Raw genomic sequence first — 21,253 nt, 5'->3', positions numbered from 1 at the left:
ACTACACTAGCCCCTGTAACTGCAAACCATGTTTTTCCTCCATCCTTAGTAGATGGCGTATTTACTATTTGGTTTAACCAAGGCGTTAAAACATTCAAAGACCTCTATATTCACAACACATTTGCCTCTTTCCAACAGCTATCTGATACATTTGCATATAGGCAACATTTCTTCAGGTATCTACAGATTCGCAGTTTTGTTAATAATAGATTTCCTCAGAAGGGAATGATGACGTGTATTTACGCTCAGATTTACTCTCTTCGTTTGGTTACCCTGAACTCCATTAAATCTCTTTGGGAAACAGATCTTGGGGAGGAGATTTCTGAAGAACTTTGGGAAAAAGCCCTTGCTAATACATAAATCTTCAATTTGTGGTAGACATGGACTGATGCAGTGCAAAGTAGTGCATCGTACACACTTCACTAAGCTTAGGCTCTCTAAAATATATAAGGAGGTGGACCCAACTTGTGACAGATGTAGCCAAGCACCGGCGAGTCACGCACACATGTTCTGGTCTTGTCCGCTCTTACACTCTTATTGGACTGACATCTTTAGATCACTGTCAGAAATTACTGGAAAACCGATCGCTCCTAATGCCATGACCGCACTGTTTGGTGTAACCCCACCCACATGGCCACTCTCTTCTCTGGAGACAGCCTTCCTTTGTTACCTTACTAGCCAGACGCCTGATATTGCTCATGTGGAAGTCTCCAACATCCCCTTCACACACCTCGTGGTTAAAAGAAGTCCAAAATTCAGCCAAACTTGAGAAAATAAGGTGCATACTGAGGGGCTCCCTGGGGAAACTCCACAATATGTGGAACCCCTTCTACAGGTATATACGGGAGCTGGACATGCCGGATGTCTCTGTACAATAGGGTGGTGGACCTGCGGTGTTAAACTGTGATTCGTGGGCGGCTGACTGACCAACAAGTGCTATGTTTTTTATTTATTTATTTTTTATTTTTGATATATTTGGTCTTTTTGTTCCATTTATACACATTGTTTGATCTCTACTTTTGCATTATGTTATTAATAATGGACTTAGACTCAGAGCCTTTAGATTTTTTTTTGTTTTTTGTTGATTTTTGTCCTGTCGCAGTCTATTTTTTGTTTTGTTTCATTTATTTTTTGTTTTGTCTTTGTTTTTTATCCTGTCGGACTCGAACCACATTGTTGTCATCCTAATTTGTTGGCCAACTGCTATTGTGCTGTCTGTCTGGCTGTTTGTTTATAAAAAACAAAAGTAAAAAAAAAGAAGTATTTTGGCCCTAAACCATTCAGTGCTTTATAAACCAGCAGCACTATTTTAATTGATTCTTTGACACACAGGAAGCCAGTGTAAAGACTTCAGAACAGGAGTGATGTGATCCACTTTCTTAGTGTCAGTGAGGACTCGAGCAGCGGCGTTCTGAATTAGCTGCAGCTTTCTAATAGATTTGTTAGTGAGACCTGTGAAGACACCATTAAATACGGTGGCTGAGAAGTGCAAACGACAATTACAAAGTGTGAAACACTTCAACAAAGCTTGAGATAAATTTACATTTTCTAAAAAAAATACATTTTCTAAAAATAATTACATTTTCTAAAACAAATTTACATTAGCAAAACACTTGACGTGCAAGTGATTGACACACACTTAAAGGGGACCTATCATGCAAAATGCACTTTTGTACATCTTTTATACATGAATCCCCGGTGTGTCAGGGAACTCACCAAGTGTCAGAAAAACACAACCTTCTCTCTTTTCCTCCGTACCCAAATCTTTAAAAACGGGGCTTACAACGGAGCTGATACAGATTTGAATTTTTCTGACGTCAGAAAAGGGGTGCTCCGCCTATATGGGCAACTCTCCACCTATCAGGGGAATGAGAGACCACTGGAAAGCGCTGGAGACGCTGTAGTACATATGCCAGGCCTGTAGGTGGCGCTGTAGTCTGCCACAAAAGCAGCGAAGAAGACTTCTCACAGAATCAGCCCTTGCAAAAACAGGGCTGGAAAAGAGCAAATGGAGCAAAATGAGGCATGGCTAAAATGCATGATCTGTTTGGTATTTTGAAGAAAAAAACTTCACCGACATGTTTTATATAGGTATGGCCCACAATATATTTTTCAAATATAGCATGATAGGTCCACTTTAAGTTTGTTTTGGCGGATAGACCCCCGGTACCTATGGACGGTACGAGTATGTTTATGGTTGTTAAACATGATTTGTGGAACGGACAAAAAAAAGATTTTGCTAATCACGATATACTTTCTTGTGCGCAAGAGATCGTGTGCACGAGAAATTACCGGTTCGCCAAGTAGGAAGTGGAGCTGTGCCTTCACTGTGTTTCTTCATTAAAACATCTAAAGAGCGACTGCAGGCTGCTTTGTTTTAGACCCCGGCCACACGAGGACGAAAACGGCTAAACGCATAGGATTAACGCAAACGCAAACAAGCTTCTGTCCACACGCAATATTCACCGGATAGTGTCTGTCCACACGAGACCGCTCCGTTTAGCTCCAACCGGAGAAGCTGCAGTACATATGCAGGAGCCTGTACGTGGCGCTGTAACTTCCTCCACAAAAGCAGCGAAGAAGCATGGTTGTCATGGTTGCCCTTCTGTTTATTCTCCGCGGTGGGGGCCGAGGGAACCGGGCAGAGTTTTTCGCCAGTCAACGTGTATTAAAGTTTAAATCTTCCGACAAAATTATAAAAGTGCCGGTCAAAGGTCTTCTTTGTTATTTATTGAGCTTTAAAACAAATGAATAACGAATCTATATATTATAATAATAAAATACACGGAGCCTCTCTTTTTCCTCCCTCTCTTCGGACAGCGCCAGTGTATGTTTCATGCAGCAGCTGATCCAGTAATGAGTGACCCGGCCAATAGTAAAATAAACATATTTATATCTAGTTTAGGTAGTTTGAGAGGTAATTAAAATAGCTAAGGGTGATGATCGGACTTGAAGTGTGTGTTTTACTCCGTTCACCGCCGCATCACAGCGGGAGGAGCTTCAGGTGAGCAGAGCTGCGTGTCTCCGTCCAGTCAGATTAGACTTCACTCGCGTTTAGGTCCATATTGAGAGAAAGATAAATAATCTGAATTCAGTGTGCAGTTTACTTTGACGCGGGGGTGAGCAGCAGAGGTGGGGAGAGGCGGGGCTATTGCCTCATCATTATCAGAAAATGATCGTATAGGGCGTACACACGGAGCCGTTGGACCCCCCAGAGCGTTGCGTATGCCGTTCTATCCACCTTGGGACCCGTTATCGTTTACGCAGTCGTTTAGTGCCGTATTCGGTCGTCCTCGTGTGGCCGAACGGTCTATATGACACTAAACAGTAACGCAAACGACCGTTTTCGTCCTCGTGTGGCCGGGGCATAAACCACACACACCTCTACACCCCCCCCCCCCCACACACACACACACACCTCTAAGCACATCGAACTGCCCGATTATTACGCCTTATTATTCGTTTTATGAAGGAGATGTCCGGTCACCAGGGTGTGTGTGTGTGTGTGTGTGTGTGTGTGTGTGTGTGTGTGTGTGTGTGTGTGTGTGTGGTCAGAGATGATTTAGGCAAAAAAAACATTTTCTCTAAAATATGACTTAGGCCATTAGTTTAAGAAGGTGACGATATGTTAAAATGTATAATTTGATATATTTGTATAGTATAATCCTTTGTTGATAGTGTTATATCATTTATTTGAACCAGCCGTGTGGAATTGACGGCATAGACGACCGCAGCTGTTTTGTGATTACGAGACATTACAGCCGACGGCAGCTGCTGGTGATTGTGTGTGAGAAGGAAAAAGAAGCACAGAGCAACGTAGTTTTTTGACCTGTGAAAATATGTGTTTGTAATTGATACCTTTTGTTTTAAGTAAAGAGTCAAACAAACTATCCTGAGACGTATTTTGTCCGAGTCAAGCTTATTGCTACCCAGGGGCGTTGCCTGGACCTGGAAACATTCGGGGCTTAGCCCACAGTGGCGGCACTACAGTCAAATTTTCTACTGCAAGACTCCCCACACGCACATACACAATTGCGCCATCTAGTGTCACAAACGTGTGCCTGCATTAGCTTTGTTATGGCAATATATTGTGGGAGATTCTCATAGCACGTGAGGATCTCTTGAGGGTAAGGTGCCTGTATTATATCGGTGGACAAAATGTATGTTTTTATTTATAAGGACAATAACGTACTGTTGTGTTTGTTTAGTTTAATTTTAATTGTTTTAATGCTCACAGTCACAGCAACATGTTTTTTGTGTGATTGGCTATTTGCAGTGGCGAGCCGTGCACTTATACCTAGGCCCTCTGACCCCCACCCCCTTCCCTCGAGTTATTATGTCATAAAGTCCGCGATAATAACACCCACCCATTTAGAAGGAAGATATGATTGGTCAATTGTACTGACATTTGACATTACTCTCTCGTTTTAGTTACAATAGCTGGCCCTCTGTGAATTCTAGCTGGACGTCCAACAGCTCCTGTCTTCACACTCACAGAGAGGAGCTTCTTTCATTTAACCCTTCACATTCCAACAGAAACTGAACAGGCAGATTCGAAGGATTTATTTCTTTGGAAATGTTATTTTAAATACAATTAAATGAAGTTGGTAAAAGTAATGAAAAATATAACTAAAATGTTTTAAAATATTATTTTGTAGAATATCTTAGGCCCTCACAGAGTTTTTTTAAGTTTAATGTTTCACATCGCTTATGAAAAATATACTATCACTATACGATCACTGATATTTTGTTGTTGACTGGACACTTCTTTTTTAAAAGAGATAGCATGTGAGGATCTCTTAAGCAATGAAGCTCACATGTCCTTTTTATATGCTGTCAATTGAAATGCTGGAAAGTAATCACCAACTGTGAGTGATCTGTTGCCGAGGGGACAATACACCGGAGTTACATAAGCAGAGGTAAAGTACTATTTTGGGGGAAACTCCCCCAGGAAGATTTTTTTTAAATATTGAAGTTAAAAGCATCAATCTGATGCACTTTGAGAGCAACATTAAGAGATCTATGGATACATTTCTCAACACCCATATGTAAAAAAAATCAAAGAATCAGAATCAGAAAGGGGTTTAATATTTAAAAACACTTGATTTTCAAGTCACTTTCTGCTTCCTTCCTCACTTGCCGTTTCCCCTCATCACTTGCTTCCGTCATCACTTGCTTCCTTCATCACTTTCTGCTTCCTTCCTCACTTGCCGTTTCCCCTCATCACTTGCTTCCGTCATCACTTTCTGCTTCCTTCCTCACTTGCCGTTTCCCCTCATCACTTGCTTCTGTCATCACTTGCTTCCTTCATCACTTTCTGCTTCCTTCCTCACTTGCCGTTTCCCCTCATCACTTGCTTCTGTCATCACTTGCTTCCTTCATCACTTTCTGCTTCCTTCCTCACTTGCCGTTTCCCCTCATCACTTGCTTCCGTCATCACTTTCTGCTTCCTTCTTCACTTGCCGTTTCCCCTCATCACTTTCTTCCGTCATCACTTGCTTCCTTCCTCACTTGCCGTTTCCCCTCATCACTTGCTTCCTTCATCACATTACCTTTCATTTGCTTCGTTTTTCTCCCCATCATCACTCGCTGTCTTCAGACTCTTTATTGTTTTGTAGGTGGAAGTGTTAGGCTGAATCGCCTTGGTTTGACATTCGCAAATTGGTCGATGACCTCTCCATGGGCCACATTAGCCAAGACCTCCTTCTCAATGGAAATGATGGCCAAATGACTAAGCCTCACCTGGCCCATTGTACTTCTCAGCCAAGTGTGTAGCCTTCGCAGGGCACTGAAGGACCTTTCACAACTGCAGCTGGTGACTGGGATTGTCAAAGCAGCTTGGAAGATGGCCTTAAGAGAGGGGAACATATCCTCATCCAAAAGGGAAAATACACTTTGGATACTTGGCATGTCTTTCTCTATCCTGGCAAGGTATTGTCTTGCAACAACAACCTCTTCAGTTTGTAAGTGGATGCTGTAATGTTGTGCAAGATTTTTGAGTGCCTCTTCATTCAGGAAATTCTCAGAAGCAGGGTGACATGCCTGTATGCCGATTAATATTTTTTCCCCAACTCCAGAAAACCTGTTTTGAAGCTCCTCCAGCATTCTGTCGAGAACTGGAAAGAAGATTCTCCCTCTCAAGTCATCTCCTGTTGTCAGGTCTGACCTTGCTCCACATGATGCCTCAACTACAAAGTCTTCCATGTTTCTTCGCTTCTTCCTCTGTGTCACAGTTTCGGGAATATCCAGATCATTGCACAGGGCCTTGGTCTTGTCATAGACCTCATGTGCTTTCTCGTCACTTCGGTAACTTTTCAGTGTATTCTCAACTGCTGTTTTGTAATTTACTGCCTGCACCAAGTCAAGTGTTTCTTTCTGCAGGTATTTGTGCAGGCCCTGAGTGGTTGAGAGCAGTGTCTGGAACAGGACAAGCATGTAGATGGTACTGAATTTGCAAAGCTTGCTTTCCAGTCCCTTTGCCAGAGGGGCTGGAAGGCTCCCTAAAGTCTGGATCAAAGCAGGGAGGTTTTTTAGGATTGCATTCACCGACTCAATTTGACATGCCCAGCGAGTGTGTGACAGCTGAACAAGTTGTTTGTTCCCTACCTCTAGCTGTTTCTGAAATGTTTCCAATCTCTGATGGTGGACAAGAGATGTGGAGAAGAAAGAGTAGAGACACTCCAGGAGATCAAAGAAGTCACATGCCTCTGGGATGGCTTTGCAAGTGGCGCAAAGGACAAGATTGAGTTCATGGGCATAGCAGTGAACATAAAGTGCTTCTGGATGCTTCTCTCTAAACCGAGCTTGTACACCTCTCACTTTTCCACTCATAACAGCAGCACCATCATAACTCTGGGCAACACATTTAAGATGTCCTATTCCATGTTTGTCAAGTAGCTGCTCTATTGTGTCAGTGATGGTTTTAGCATCAAATGCTGCAAGCTGAGAAAGTCCAAGGAACCTTTCTTTCACTGAGCCTTGTGGACTTACATATCGCACACACAATGCAAGCTGCTCTGTGTGATTATCTCTTGCTTCATCCACCATTACCGAGTACATTTTTGCCTCTTTGATCTCAGATATTATCCTTGCCATTATAACGTTGGCGGTGCTTTCAATCATCTCATTCTGTGATGAGGGTGAGAGGTAGGTCACACATGAAGGTGGCTTATAGGTTTGCAGAAAAGGATCAAAGTTTTCAAGAAGCTTCATGCATTCCATAAAATTACCCATATTATCACTCTCTGCTGCTTCGTTGTGCCCTCTGAAAGCAATCCCTTGCTTCCCAAGAAAGGCTGTCACTGCTGCTATGCGTTTCAGATACTCCCTACATTCCTGAATCTCACTGACATTTGCAGCATGTAGCTGCTGTGTGATGTCCCCGTGGACCTGGGTGGCTTTAAAGCTCTTCCAGAGAATAATTAAGGCCTTGTGTACGTTTGACTTTTCATGTTCTCGAAAATAATCCAATGAACGCTTCCAGTTTGTGTATCCTGAGGTGGTGAGGGTGTCCCTTTGATCCCTTGACTGCTTTGGTTTGCCATATATTCTACAACTAAAGCAGAATGCTGCATTGGCAGTTGTAGAATATTCAAGCCATTTAAAAGTATCAAACCAACTTGGTTGAAATGATCTTTTTTGCTGGCCAAACATGCTGGATGGAAAGCAGTGATGTCTCACTTGCCTTGGCCCTGTATCTGCAGTCCCTAAATCAGTCATGTTACCCATTGACTCTTGTCTGTTCTGGTGTTCCTGTTCATTGTTGTTCTTATCTGTTGTATCTCCTTCTTGTGTGTCCCTTTCTCCTTTCTTCATCCTCTACTCTGTTTGGCTCATCTGTGATGACTGTGTAGGTAAAGACAAACAAGTATTTTAAGTCAATCAGTTTCCAGCTCTGTCAAATAAATGAATTTGAAGATACACAAATGTGTCTTCATTAAAATGAGTGTCACCACACTGTCACAAAATGTAATACTAACCAATTGAAAATAGTTAAATTTACATTGGAAACCTCTTGTAGATATCACTAAGAGTAGTTATCTGCCAATAGGACAGAATCATTCCTATACAAATGTAGTTTGAGTAATTCACATCCATATATTTCAGTGCTACATTGATGCTTAGCTAAGCTAACTATGAAACACTTTAACTGACAGGACTCAGGAATCAGGATCAACTGTACTACTGTAAAGTAGCTTATAGCTTCATGTCGAACAGTAAGTCAACATTTCCCAGAGAGCTTTCTTTGAAATCACCAGGTAACGCTAAAAAACACAACATTTAGATTGTATGACAAAGTGTTTATTTAATCTGGCTAGCTATAGCTACTTGCTAACGGTTTAGCTTACCCGCGCGATTCAAAGTAACGTCAACGTAGCTGTATTTTATGCTTTGCTTACATGTTCGCATAACTTGTAAGTTTACTGACAGGTACATACCTTGTTCACCTGGCTCAGGTGGTGGCTCTGGGGTTGTTGTGTGAGCCACCACTTGAGAATTGCCGTCTTTTTTATTAAAAAAACTTCTAATGTCCATCTTCAGAATCTCCGCGTCCGGGGCTGAAAGTTTAAAGTGTAAACATTGTCACAGAGGAGAGGTACGTACCTGTCAGCCAATAAAACACGTTTATTTCCATGCAACTCTCTGATTGGTCTGGTGGCGTCGTCTTGCCTCTGTGTTGCATTCACTGAACATGGGAAATTATAATTCTGCCGTCCGTCCTATAGGTAAAGTAGGTTAATGTATTATATTATTGAGGGAGAATTTGTCCGGGGCTAAAGAAAAAACATCCGGGGCTAAAGCCCCGGACGCCTACCCCAGGCGACGCCCATGTTGCTACCTGTGAATGGACTTTTGTATTCGACGGAACTATAGGAGGAATGTCGCAACCATATGGCTGAGGTTGTCTACCTGCACATCAATGTTTATACCACAAGGGGGCAGATCACCTTATGGTTCATGATTGTTTTATTCTGGACATGAACAGAAGAAGTGTTTCTGCGTGTTGTGCTTTGAGATCGTTTGAGATGCTGACATCTTGCACATGTGCCTTGTGGAAGTTTATAAATGAACGTTTTCTACACCTATAATGCCCTTGCGGTCTGAGTTGTGTTACATAAACATTTCAAAATTTAAATATAAAATGAGAAAAAGGTTAATTTGGAAATTATTTGTCACAAAAACCTTTCTAAATTATAGTAAATTATTCAAAAATGTTTAGTCAATAAAGGTTTCCAGCCTAAAATAGTTGAAAAATAGTTGCCAAAAAAAGGCCTATATATAACCTGGCCGGTTTAGCCAGTGTGTAATTTTCAAGCACTACAAGATTCAGAGTTTATCAAGTACAATTCTTGGCCATTGATTGTGTTATTTCTCCAAACACATACAGTTAAAATGCCTGTTCTTGAAGCCTTAAAATGGTGCAGGAAAAGGACTTTACAGTCAAGAGAAGAGAACAAAGGAATGAAAACTGTTATAATGGGTGATGTAACATTAATGACAGACATAATATGAGGTCCTTGGCACTCAGACTCTAGAGTCGTCATTTTGTGATCATGGGGCATCAGGACAATATCATATGGAGTCAGACACTGGAAGTGTGCTGGAGGCGTTGACTGACTGGGACTGATGGAAGGATGAGGCTGATGAATCTGCGAGGAAAGAATTAGCGGCAGAGAAATAGTCATTTATTAAAAGACAGCAGCTTCATAAGAGGCCAACCAGAGTGACAGGGTGTGTCACTTTGCTGAAGGATATTTGGGATAGGATAGTCTCTAAATACTTTCCAAGGGGTAAAAATGCTGCTGCCGGAGTACTGACTGGAAGTATTGCTGATATCATGTATAGTAGGCTATACCATATCCTCTTAAAATACTCTGTCCAATAATATCAGTCTCAGGAAGAAAGTTTTTTTAACGCTTATTAAAAATAGCAGAAAAACATGCATTCTTACTCATGAGGGGACCTTGACAGAGGATTATTGGGAAAGTACACAGTAAGTACTTGTGGGGGTAGTTTCACTAGTACTGAGTCCAACAGGATCAATCTCATGAAGAACTAATGGCAACAAAAAATAATTCCCTCATCAAACTTAGCAGAAGTGGCTTGATTTTGTTCTCAGCAGGGGACTTTGACAAAGTATTTCTCAATAAATACACAGTAAAAGTACTTCAATGTATTGTTAGGCTAACTAATACAAAGTCAACCATTATCAATTTCATTAAGAAGTAATGGTAAACAAATGTATCATTCATCAAAGATAGCAGAAAAACATGCATTAAGTACTAAGGAGGGGACTTTGACAGAGGATTACTCACAAAGTACACAGTAAAAGTACTTTATTTTGGTAGAAGTCAAACTAGTACCGAGTCCAGTGTCAGTTGTATTACAATTGAAGATTGCTCCTTCCTGGTTTGATTCATAAAGTCCTATGCAGAGCTTTATTATATGTGATTACTTGCAAAGAGGCCCACAATAGAACTTTGTTTGTGTATTTAGCTAATCTAGTATTACATTAACCCTTTAATCTGTCTGTAGGGCTGTTTGAAATAAAACCTAGCCCCTGTGTAATTCCTGGAGATCTAATTGTATGCCTGTTAATCATGTGTGTAATGTAATTTGCTAAATTGATTTGACATTCATGATTCTAAAGATTTGAAACGTTGCCATTTCTAGAAAGAATCTTAACACTGAAACAATATAAATTTTTTCTGGCTTTAAGTTTATTTCAACAAACACTCCAGTTACAAAAGACACACAGACAACAAACACTCAGACAACAAACAGCATTCACAGTCTCTTGCAATCATTCCCTCTGTTCACTATCAGCTGTTCTGTTGTGTCGCTCTGATGCCACAGTTTAGGTGCAGAGTGGGGGGGGGGGGGGGGGGGGGAATGAGCCCTGAACGAGGGTCAGGATTGCTCTTTAGTATGCAGCAGCAGCAGGAAAGGAAACCGTCTCAGGTGTAGCTTCGTGATGTTGCGGATCACAGTGAGGGGGGGAGTCAGCAGGGGGTCCTCAGACTGCGGGACACTCAGCTGTAACAACACAGGATGAGGACAATGAGTATAAGTGAGGAAACGTTAAATGAGTTTTTATGAAAGTGCTGTTTTTCTGCATTACCGTTCTGTGGCAGGATGACGGCGTTGTCGGGCAGGACTCCAGCTTCCAGAGCGAGCTGGGTGAACTTCTGCTGCACCACCTCACTGAACTCAGTAGTGCGGCCTGCAAACACACAGAGTTAATTTCACCTTCACCAAATCACACAGCTATTCCATCACACATGTGTGTCTCTCTTCACTCACTGTAGACTGTGATGAAGGCCTCAGACACTTCCTCCTTCGTATCGATGGTGTGCACCAGGGCGTAGTCGTCGTACACAACTTCAACAAAGGTCATGACGTTGTCGTTGTTCCAAACTGATGAGAGCAGAAATAGAAAGGTCAGGCTGTTGAATCGCTACGTCAAATGTGTGTGTGTGTGTGTGTGTGTGTGTGTGTGTGTGTGTGTGTGTGTGTGTGTGTGTGTGTGTGTGTGTGTGTGTGATGCTCTACTCACCCTGGCTGTGGAAGGTGAAGCGACCGGGAGTCTCTGTTTTCTGAACGGTGCGAGTTGCTCTGTAGCAGGAACCGTCGTCTCTAAAAGATTGAAGAAGAGGTTTGTTTTAGAGTTGTTGATTTGATGATCAATCATATTATATAATACGGACATTTCAGAGAATATTTTCCATAAATACCTGCTTTTCTGATTATACAGTATATTGGGGTTTTTGGACCAACTTAACAATAATATGCAATAAGTGTCAGTCCATGTCAGTTTATTTTTCCCCAGGAGAATCCTTATATTGATTTAAAGTATGATTGCATAGAGATCACTCACTTCAAGCTGGCATAATTGAGGTCCATGTCCCCTCCTTCAGTCGGCACAATTACAGCTGTCAAAGTCTTTGTTTCTGCCTTGCTGTTCACAAACCACTGAGCGTTGCTGGTTATTGCGACAGTGTACCACTTGCCTGACATCTAAAAGAAAAACAGAAGGGGTCAATAAAGACTTATAAACTCAAATCTATCAATGCAAAGTAGGTGAGAGGTTATCTGAACAGCAGCACATTGAATCATTTCATTTAAACTCTTAAAACCTCATGCAATAAACATGTTACACAACCACAGTTACTGCAGGAATAACCAGCTTTATTTGTTTGTGTAATATCAGCAGAATCTAATCCGTCTCTTACCTTCTGCAGGTCGAAGTCTGCGGCCGGTGTGATATCAGCGCAGACGGTCAGCGCACACATCAGGGCGACCAGCATCATCAGTGTGTTCCTCATGGCTGCTCCTTTGTGTTCTGGGCTTCAGCAGTAAGAAGAATTCAGGAATGTAAGGTAAAAGAGTAGGGGTGCAGGCTCCTTATATCCTGCAGAGTCCTGTTCCCTCCTCCTCCTGTCTCCTCCCCCTGCTAGCCTTTTACTGGCGGCCGGCCCATAGGGGCGCCGCCCCACCTCTTCCCACATACAAAAACAAATATTAAAACAAATATTTAATTAAAAAAAAAATATTTAAATTTTTTTTTTTTTTAATATTTTTTTTTTTAATGAACAAGGTAAATATCATACAATTGGTATCAGTAAAATGTATAATCTACAATAAAATCTCGTTTAAAATTGTGTTACGATGTCTAAAGTTACTGATAAGTCACATGTTTCCTGCCTGGCCTTGCCCGTGGCATTAGTTTATCATGCGCCGTGCAAGGAACCCCCGAGCCAAACGGCAGCAACCAGCACGTTGCAAAAGTCTCAATAGTAAACTGTGCCGCCGAAACATAATTTCAGCCAATCAGCGCCGTCAAATATTTTGGTGACGTGGGCGCTCACATTGGCGCCCACGTTGCTTACGTGCGTTGACGTGAGTTGTGTTTTAGACTCGTGAGTGACCAAGGTGACGCAGTAGTTGGATGAGAATGGCTTCGTGTGCAGGTGGAGTCGCCGGACCTCGGTCCCCGCCCAATTCCGTTCAAGAGCTAATCTCCAATCCTTTCGAAAGGAGAAGTTTGGGAGATAAACTGTTGCTTAAAGACCTTGGACCGGACCAACCCGATTTGTGTATATCGCAGCAAACTCGTGAAAAAGACAAAACGTATCAACGAGGCTTCTCACGTAGCTGGTACACCAGAAAGGCATGGCTAGCTGGATGCAAACAGGTAAATGCTGTCTTTTGTTTCCCATGCTTGCTCTTCAAACAGCCGGGGACAGATATGATCTGTTCAGAAACTAGACAAAAGTTAAACAAGTACAAACCACAGACTGTCTGTGTCATGGAGAATACAGTCGCTGGTTTATTTATGTCTGTATAGGCCGTTGTTGTGAGTGTGGAGTGAGCATATACAACGTTAGCTTAACCTGGTCGACCCAATCTCCATTCAGAAAACAAGCATTCTAAAAGGTTTTTCACCTGCCGTCTGTCTGCAGACTTGTCAAAGCATTAATTCATGGTTTTTACTAACCGGTATCAGTATGTTGTTACGTCGGCATCATTTAGAAACGTGTATTACAATTTAATCACGGTAAAATATGTTCATTTTGTTGTAGTTGTAGCTCCCGAGCGCCTCTTGTTTGAATGATGCGAGTAAACACAGCTGGCAACTGCGGTGAAACTCGAGCGACTAGAGCGATGCGATAGGAGCGTTTTAGAGCGAAGCGAATATTCAATCGCGTCCCGGTCTGAACGCAGCATTAAAGCGAGCTCTGCGCTGCACTGGAAACGCGCCATTACATCACCAGAAGTCCTCATTTAAGGGGTCATTTCTCCCAAAAAGAAAATTGTTTACTCACTATATCAACAGCCCCACCAAAAATATTTTCCACCAGCCGCCACTTCTTACAAAAACGTTTTGGCATGCAAATCACTGCCGTTACACAACTGGTGGATGGAAGAGGGGGAGGTGAGGACGGGGAAGAATGAGGGAGGTCTCGTTCATGCTTATCAACAGCTGTTTGGTGAGAGTGCAGTGGCGGCTGGTGGAACATATTTTTGGTGGGGCTTTTGATATAGTGAGTAAAACATTTTTTTAGTCGCTCGAGTTTCACCGCGGCTGCCAGCTGTGTTTACTCGCATCATTCAAACAAGACGCGCTGGCTCGGGAGCTACAACTACAACAAAATGAACATATTTTACCGTGATTAAATTGTAATACACGTTTCTAAATGATGCCGACGTAACAACATACTGATACCGGTTAGTAAAAACCATGAATTAATGCTTTGACAAGTCTGCAGACAGACGGCAGGTGAAAAACCTTTTAGAATGCTTGTTTTCTGAATGGAGCTTGGCTAAGCTAACGTTATATATGTTCCGACCGTCCACACTCACAACAACGGCCTATACAGACATAAATAAACCAGCGACTGTATTCTCCATGACACAGACAGTCTGTGGTTTGTACTTGTTTAACTTTTGTCTAGTTTCTGAACAGATCGTATCTGTGCCCGGCAAGCATGGGAAACAAAAGATAGCATTTACCTGTTTGCATCGTTTGCATCCAGCTAGCCTCGTTGATACGTTTTGTCTTTTTCACGAGCTTGCTGTGATATATACAAATCGGGTTGGTCCGGTCCAAGGTCTTTAAGTATCAATTTATCTCCCAAACTTCTCCTTTGGAAAGGATTGGAGAGTAGCTCTTGCACGGAATTGGGTGCGGACCGAGGTCCGGCGACTCCACCTGCACACCATTCTAAATACTGCGTCTCCTTGGTCAGAGCCATATAATAGAAGAGTTATGACATCTCCGTTCACTCCAATGGACCACTTTTTTACAGCAATGGCGGATCGTGGAGCCTCTCAATCGTTCCCCGGAAGTTAGCGCCAAGGCTAGCAGAGCTGTGGAGTTGCAGCATAATAGACCGTTCGTGACGGACTTTTAAAGGTAAGAAGAAGTTTAAAGATTTATATTGCGGATATTATCAGTACATCTGATTCAATTGAACATGTGTATTAAAGGATGTCAGTGGATTATCCCTAAATTAGTAGATTTAGGGAACGTTTACAGATAACAGATCAAGCTAGGATACCGAAGCAAGTTAGCAACACACGTTGAACAGCCTTTTAATTGTAAATTCCGTTCTCTTAATGTCTATTTGGTCCAACGTTGTTGAATTAGAGAAGAGGGGCTTCTAAACGGGATTGTATGCGGGGGTGGAGGGAGTTAAATATTAGATAAATATAACTTTGGTGCGTGTAAGAGTGAGTGTTTTTAGCAGAGCCATATTGTGTCCTTGTGATTATGTTGATTATTACCTGTGTGTATAATGTTGCAGCTCAGCTGATTTTGGATTGATGGCAAAGGGAGAGGAACTTAAGTGAGAGTGAACACACAAGGTAAGTTTAATACTACTGTTTTATATAAGTAAGCATACTAAACATGTATTATATCATTGTATTATATAAGTAATCTTGTTAGTAACCTACTGTATGGCAGGTGGAGGGGCAGTGATGTTACAGGTGGAGGAGCAAAACTGCAAGACTGCAAACTCACAAGACAGAGAAATCAAAGTTTGTTCTCCAGAGAAGAGGTTGATTTCACTTCAATTTTTTCATATTTTCTAAAGATGTGGAAATGGCAACAAAAAAAAACTTGAGAGCTGTAACCAAGACAACTGTAACAACATGAGTAGACAGCCACCAAGGTTTTTCAAGTCCCTCTCTTACTCCATTTTGCCAACCCAAACTTCCAGGTACATGACGGGACACCTTGCTTGTTTTTGTTGTTTGCGCTCCTCTGGCAGGTGGAGGGCAGTGATCCCTTCCCTTCTTCCCTCAATCTTTGAGACTAATGTAAGTAGAAGACATGGCACTGTAAATGTTCGAACATTTAAAATATTATACCACTTAAAAATAAGAAATATTACTTTTGTTACTAAGAGTTCATACTTATTATACCTGTGTCACCTTTCACACTATCGCTGTGATCATGAGCTATGGGCTTTGTAGATACAGGTCCCGGGGTGAATCGTGGTGCAGGGGCCCTTCTCTTTTTGACCACAGGGCGATGCACGAAGATGGTGGGTATAGCCTCTGCTCTCAGCCTAGTCTTGCCCTTTTTTGTCTTGACAAACTGGTCTGCATCAAAATGTGCCTGCGGAGTGACTTGAGGTTACTTCACACACAGAACAACTCAGTTTTGTCTGCCCACATACATATTCCATAGTGGTTGAATACACAGCATTAGGAAACACTTTATACTTACTGGACATGTTATACTCATTACATACTGTATATACAATATGACCAAGAATGTGAGACAACTTTATAGAAATTCATATCACATATGTTACTGATGCCATTTGTCATACTTTGTTAAACTCACAAATAATAAAGTTCCATAACTTCAGTTGGGAACAAAGACCACACCTTATCTCCCCAAGGCAATTTCCCATCCAATAGGTGTGCTATATCTGGTGTATAACCCTTTCTCCTGTCTGTTACTCCCTCTTTCAGCACAAGAACCAGAGGGGGATTCAATGGAGCCTGAATACCTGCACTGAGACCCTCACCCTGCACCCTGAGTCTCAACTCTCAGTGTTTTTCAAGCCTTTCCCTGTTTTTTGTATTAAACAAAACATTAAGCTTTCCCAATGGTGTGGTTTTCGTTTTGTGAAAAAGTGCAAATGCAGTGTTTGTATATAAATTAGGGCCGGGACTTTAACGCGTTAATTAAGATGAATTAATTACACAAAAATTAACGCGTTAAAAAAATGAACGCATTTTAATCGCACTTATTTTTGCACCGCGGAACGTTTCTCACTGGATGAGTTTCAGGCGTACCGATTATACTGGAGCACCAACTAACGTTCATGACTTCAGACAACAACAAACCACAGTGAACAACAGTGGGAAATGTTGTTTTAAAAAACGGACGGATGGAAGCGTCGATAAGAGCACGGTTGTGTGCAAATTATGTAAAAAGGAATTCGCATATCACCGCAGCACATCAAGCCTCAAGTATCACCTCAATGCAAAACATATAGCAGCTAGCGTGGAAGCTAGCGTGGACGTTAGCCTCTTTTATCGCGTTCACACCAAAAAGAGCTGGTACTAAAATTAGTTAATGAGAACCTTTTTACCCCCACGAAAGTCTAGAGAGCTAGAGAGCAGGGACTTTCGTACGGCTCTCTTGTGAGAAAAGAGCTATATGTCTGATTGGCTGGGCGGATTGCAAACCACGCCCCGTAAAACTCCCAAAAAGTTTTGTGAAGCCGCCATTTTATTATCCTCGCATTAGCATTATTAGCATTAGCCCAGCGCAGAAACGCAGAGAGACTAACTTATGGCAACACAAAATAAAACATGGGAGCGGTGGAGATGAGGAGGTGTCGGCGTTCTGGCGATTTACTCGGAAGGCTTCAGTAGAAGCTGTTGGGAGTCCCAGCAGCTTCTACTGAAGCCTTCCGAGTAAATCGCCAGAACGCCGACACCTCCTCATCTCCACCGCTCCAGTCTCCAGTCCCCAACTCCCGGGACTTCCGGCCGGGGACTTTGGGCGGCAGTATACGCCGTAAAGTGGTTTGCCCAACCCAAAGCAGAAGAAGAAGTGACGTCAGTGGCTTCATTTGCCTAATCCACCCCCAGGTTCAAAGAGTTCTCATGAACTAAGTTCTCATGAACCTTTGTGGGAAAAATACTGCGGTGTGAATGCGCCTAATGGTATACTAAAATCCATGTGAAAAAAATTGCTTCTCACTGTTCTTAGGTCAAATATTTATATGTGATTAAAAATGCGATTAATTTCGATTAATTAATTACAAAGCCTCTAATTAATTAGATTAATTTTTTTAATCGAGTCCCGTCCCTAATATAAATCACATATTTGTTTGCTGTTGGTTGTGAAATTGCTCCTGCTTCCTCCGCTCTGTGTCAGTGGGGAAGCTGTACATTCGTACTCCTTTCTCTGAGCGATTGGAGCATCCCCAGGCAGCACAGCAAACCATGGTGGCGACTAGGAGGCAGCACAGCAAACCAGGACAACACGGAGGAAAAGGCACAGACAAACTGCATGATATGCTATTCAATGTTTATTGAATTCCATGTATTTGGATGTTCCTAAAACAACACATTTAACATCATCATCATCATGCTGCTGCTGCTAGTCCTTTGATAGTCAGCTGTCGGTCTCCTGTCCTTTCTGAAAGCCATAAAGATGACATTAGTCATTTAGATAACTTGTGTCCTCAATTACCATGGGATTACTGAAACTACCATGAATTTAAGAAAATGGTAGACATTAATCTAATCTGAATTTTAAAGCATTACTTTAGATCCCCTCCCTCTAAATATATCAATACACATTAGAAAGTGATGCTCCTGACTACCATACAAGTTTAAGAAGATAATATTGGTTTTAAAGAATTAAAAGCTATAAATAAACAGCAACAGGCTCTTTAACCAAGGCACTGTTAGCCTAACATGTAAACTAGTTGTTCACACTAATCCTAATATTATCACTTAATATTAGCAAATTCTATTTTATTTTTTAAAACATATTGATGTAAATACATACACATATCGATTTGTTGTATAAATATTGCAAATCAAAACCTTTAGTAGTGGTAATAGTTACCAAAAATCGTAGTTCTATCTCCTGTTATCAATGCATTCACATTGCCCGCCATGAACTTCCGGGGAACGATCCTCGTCTACATGAACCACGTGACGATAACCGTTTTTGGACTTCCGTTGTCATAACTCTTCTATTATATGGCTCTGACCTTGGTCACTCACGAGTCTAAAAAACAACTCACGTCACGTAAGCAACGTGGGCGCCAACGTGAGCGCCCTCGTGACCAAAATATTTGACGGCGCTGATTGGCTGAAATTATGTTTCGGCGGCACAGTTTACTATTGAGACTTTTGCAACGTGCTGTTTGTCTCGGGGGCTCCGCCCGGTAATGATAAACTAATGCCATGGGCAAGGCCAGGCAGGAAACATGTGACTTATCAGTAACTTTAGACATTGTAACACAATTTTAAACGAGATTTTATTGTAGATTATACATTTTACTGATACCAATTGTATGATATTTACCTTGTTCATTAAAAATAAAAATATAAAATATATATATTTAAAAAAAAAAAAAATTTAAATTTGTTTTTTTAATTTAATATTTTTTTAAATATTTTTTTTGGAATGTGGGAAGAGGTGGGGGGGCGCCCCTAGCGCCCCTATGGGCTGGCCGCCACTGTGAGAGTGTGAATTTCTTCACCATATGGCGCATTCATCTACACTTTAGCACAAACATGGAAGGATAAGTCACATCAACTGTAAGAGCCTGTTAAGTCCACTTCAAGTAAAGTATAAAATAAGAACTTTCTGGGTATTATAAACCAACTTTAGAGGGTTCTCTTGCAGGAAATGGTATTGCCAGCTGCACTAAGGGAGTAATTTTTCCACACTCACAACGTCATACAGAGGTAAATAAAGCAGCGACTGTATGACACAGACAGTCTGTGGTTTGTACTTGTTTAACTTTTGTCCAGTTTCTGAACAGATATGAGGAGCTGTGAGCTCTGAGTGTGTGCTAACGGCTGATGTGTTGGGACATATTTCGCTGTCGGGTGTTGACCAATCACGAAGCGTCATTTCTTGACTGGCAGCAAAAACAACCAATCACAGCAGTGCTTCTATGGCTGGCTCTGTCCAATCACAAACAAGAAGTGTTCTCCCTAAAGCAGGGGTCGGCAACCCGCAGCCCTTTAAGCCCTCTGCTCTGGCTCCCTTGAGCTTAGACAAAAATAAGAAGAAAATAAAAGTATTTGTAGGACTATTTATATTTTGTTGCATGGTTGAAAATGTTTCGTATCTTGTATTTTGAGGTGATACTGTGACACATAAATAAAAAACAAAACGGTTTTAATTAGGTCAACTAAAATATGCGTCACATCCCGCTACGGTCCCGCGCGAGCGCCTTTTCTTGGAGGCGAATAACCTGACCCCCGGCTCGATGAGCGAACTATGGATAAATCAAAGAAAAGTACCGGAGGAACACAGGATTTAATTCTGTGTGGACAGAGTTATATGCTTTCACAGCAAACGATGCTGGTTTACCGGTATGTTTGATATGTAGAGAGAAGTTGTCAACGGTGGTAACAACGAGGAACAACAAGGGAGAGGAAGACAGCTGACGATCTTCAGTCATAATTCAATGGGGTATGTAATTTATTTCAGAAAACACTTTTTGTTATATGCTCTTAACGTCCCGATAGCAATGCATATATGAAATGCTTTAACAATAAATACATACAAAAATGTATCTCTGGAAGCCGTAGCGCTGTAAAAAGCACGACCAATCATCTGAGCCGGCCCGGCTAAAGTAACTGGATGGCCTACCTGCCTGTCAGCCTTCCATCTGTGCACAAATTTATCTCGTGCCCTCATTGGTCATGTGCGCGTTCGTGTGTGTTGGAGGAGGGACTCTGTAAGAAAGTCTGAAGAAAGAGGCATATTTTTTCCGGTTGTGTACTTTCAAATTCTAGCTCACTCGAGCTGGTTTCTCCATTCTTACTTACCCTACCTTTAACTCTTTTTAGGGTGCAGCTATATGTTTTATTTATTTCAAAGTTGGCCCATTTTAATAATATTTTTTTTTCCTTCAAATGTGCAGAGGACTCCCCAAGTGCTGTGTTTAATTTATTTTAAAGTAGATCTGTGTATTATTTTTAATTCTCCTTATAAGAGTTCTTTGTTTCTTATTAGAGGTAAACAGTTTTATATCATGTAATAAATAGCCTAATAAATGCAAAAAAACTGTAATTTTTGTCTGATATAACAATAAAAAACTATGAAATATGTTTTGCGGCTCCAGACAAAACAATTTTGGGGAAAAAGGAGCAAAATGGCTCTTTTGGTCAAAAAGGTTGCAGACCCCTGCCCTAAAGGAATACCCTTTCCGTCCAATGTGAAATGCTGTGGCGTTTTGTGAAATGCTGTGGCGTTTTGTGAAATGCTGTGGCATTTTCTGAAATGCTGTGGCATTTTCTGAAATGCTGTGGCATTTTCTGAAATGCTGTGGCATTTTCTGTAATGCTGTGGCGTTTTGTGAAATGCTGTGGCGTTTTGTGAAATGCTGTAGCGTTTTGTGAACCGAATGTAACCGAACTCCCTTTGGGGTTCAACATCTGATCTATATCAACTCCCACCCCCGCCATTCACTGTTTGTGTCCTCGCATACACCCAAAGAGCATGCAAACAGACACACGCTGTGAAATT

General features: G+C 41.6%; 2 protein-coding genes across 2 annotated transcripts in view; one reads left to right on the top strand and one right to left on the bottom strand.

Moving 5' to 3' along the window:
• The window catches only part of LOC117557063 (lipocalin-like), a 106,919-nt gene that overhangs the window by 19,617 nt on the left and 66,049 nt on the right, over positions 1-21,253 (top strand). The gene's annotated exons all lie outside the window — the stretch shown is intronic.
• LOC117557061 (lipocalin-like) lies at positions 10,700-12,451 on the bottom strand. Its single transcript, XM_034232743.1, has 6 exons — positions 12,234-12,451; positions 11,879-12,018; positions 11,558-11,637; positions 11,305-11,418; positions 11,123-11,224; positions 10,700-11,037 (listed from the first exon to the last, which is right to left on the bottom strand). The coding sequence occupies exons 1-6, from the start codon at positions 12,324-12,326 to the stop codon at positions 11,018-11,020; spliced, it is 549 nt and encodes a 182-aa protein (XP_034088634.1). The 5' UTR covers positions 12,327-12,451; the 3' UTR covers positions 10,700-11,017.

This window comes from Gymnodraco acuticeps, unplaced genomic scaffold, assembly GCF_902827175.1.
Source record: "Gymnodraco acuticeps unplaced genomic scaffold, fGymAcu1.1, whole genome shotgun sequence".
Taxonomy (NCBI): Eukaryota; Metazoa; Chordata; class Actinopteri; order Perciformes; family Bathydraconidae; genus Gymnodraco; species Gymnodraco acuticeps.
The sequence above is the reverse complement of the archived record's forward strand: the minus strand, read 5'-3'. Positions and strand labels throughout refer to the sequence as shown.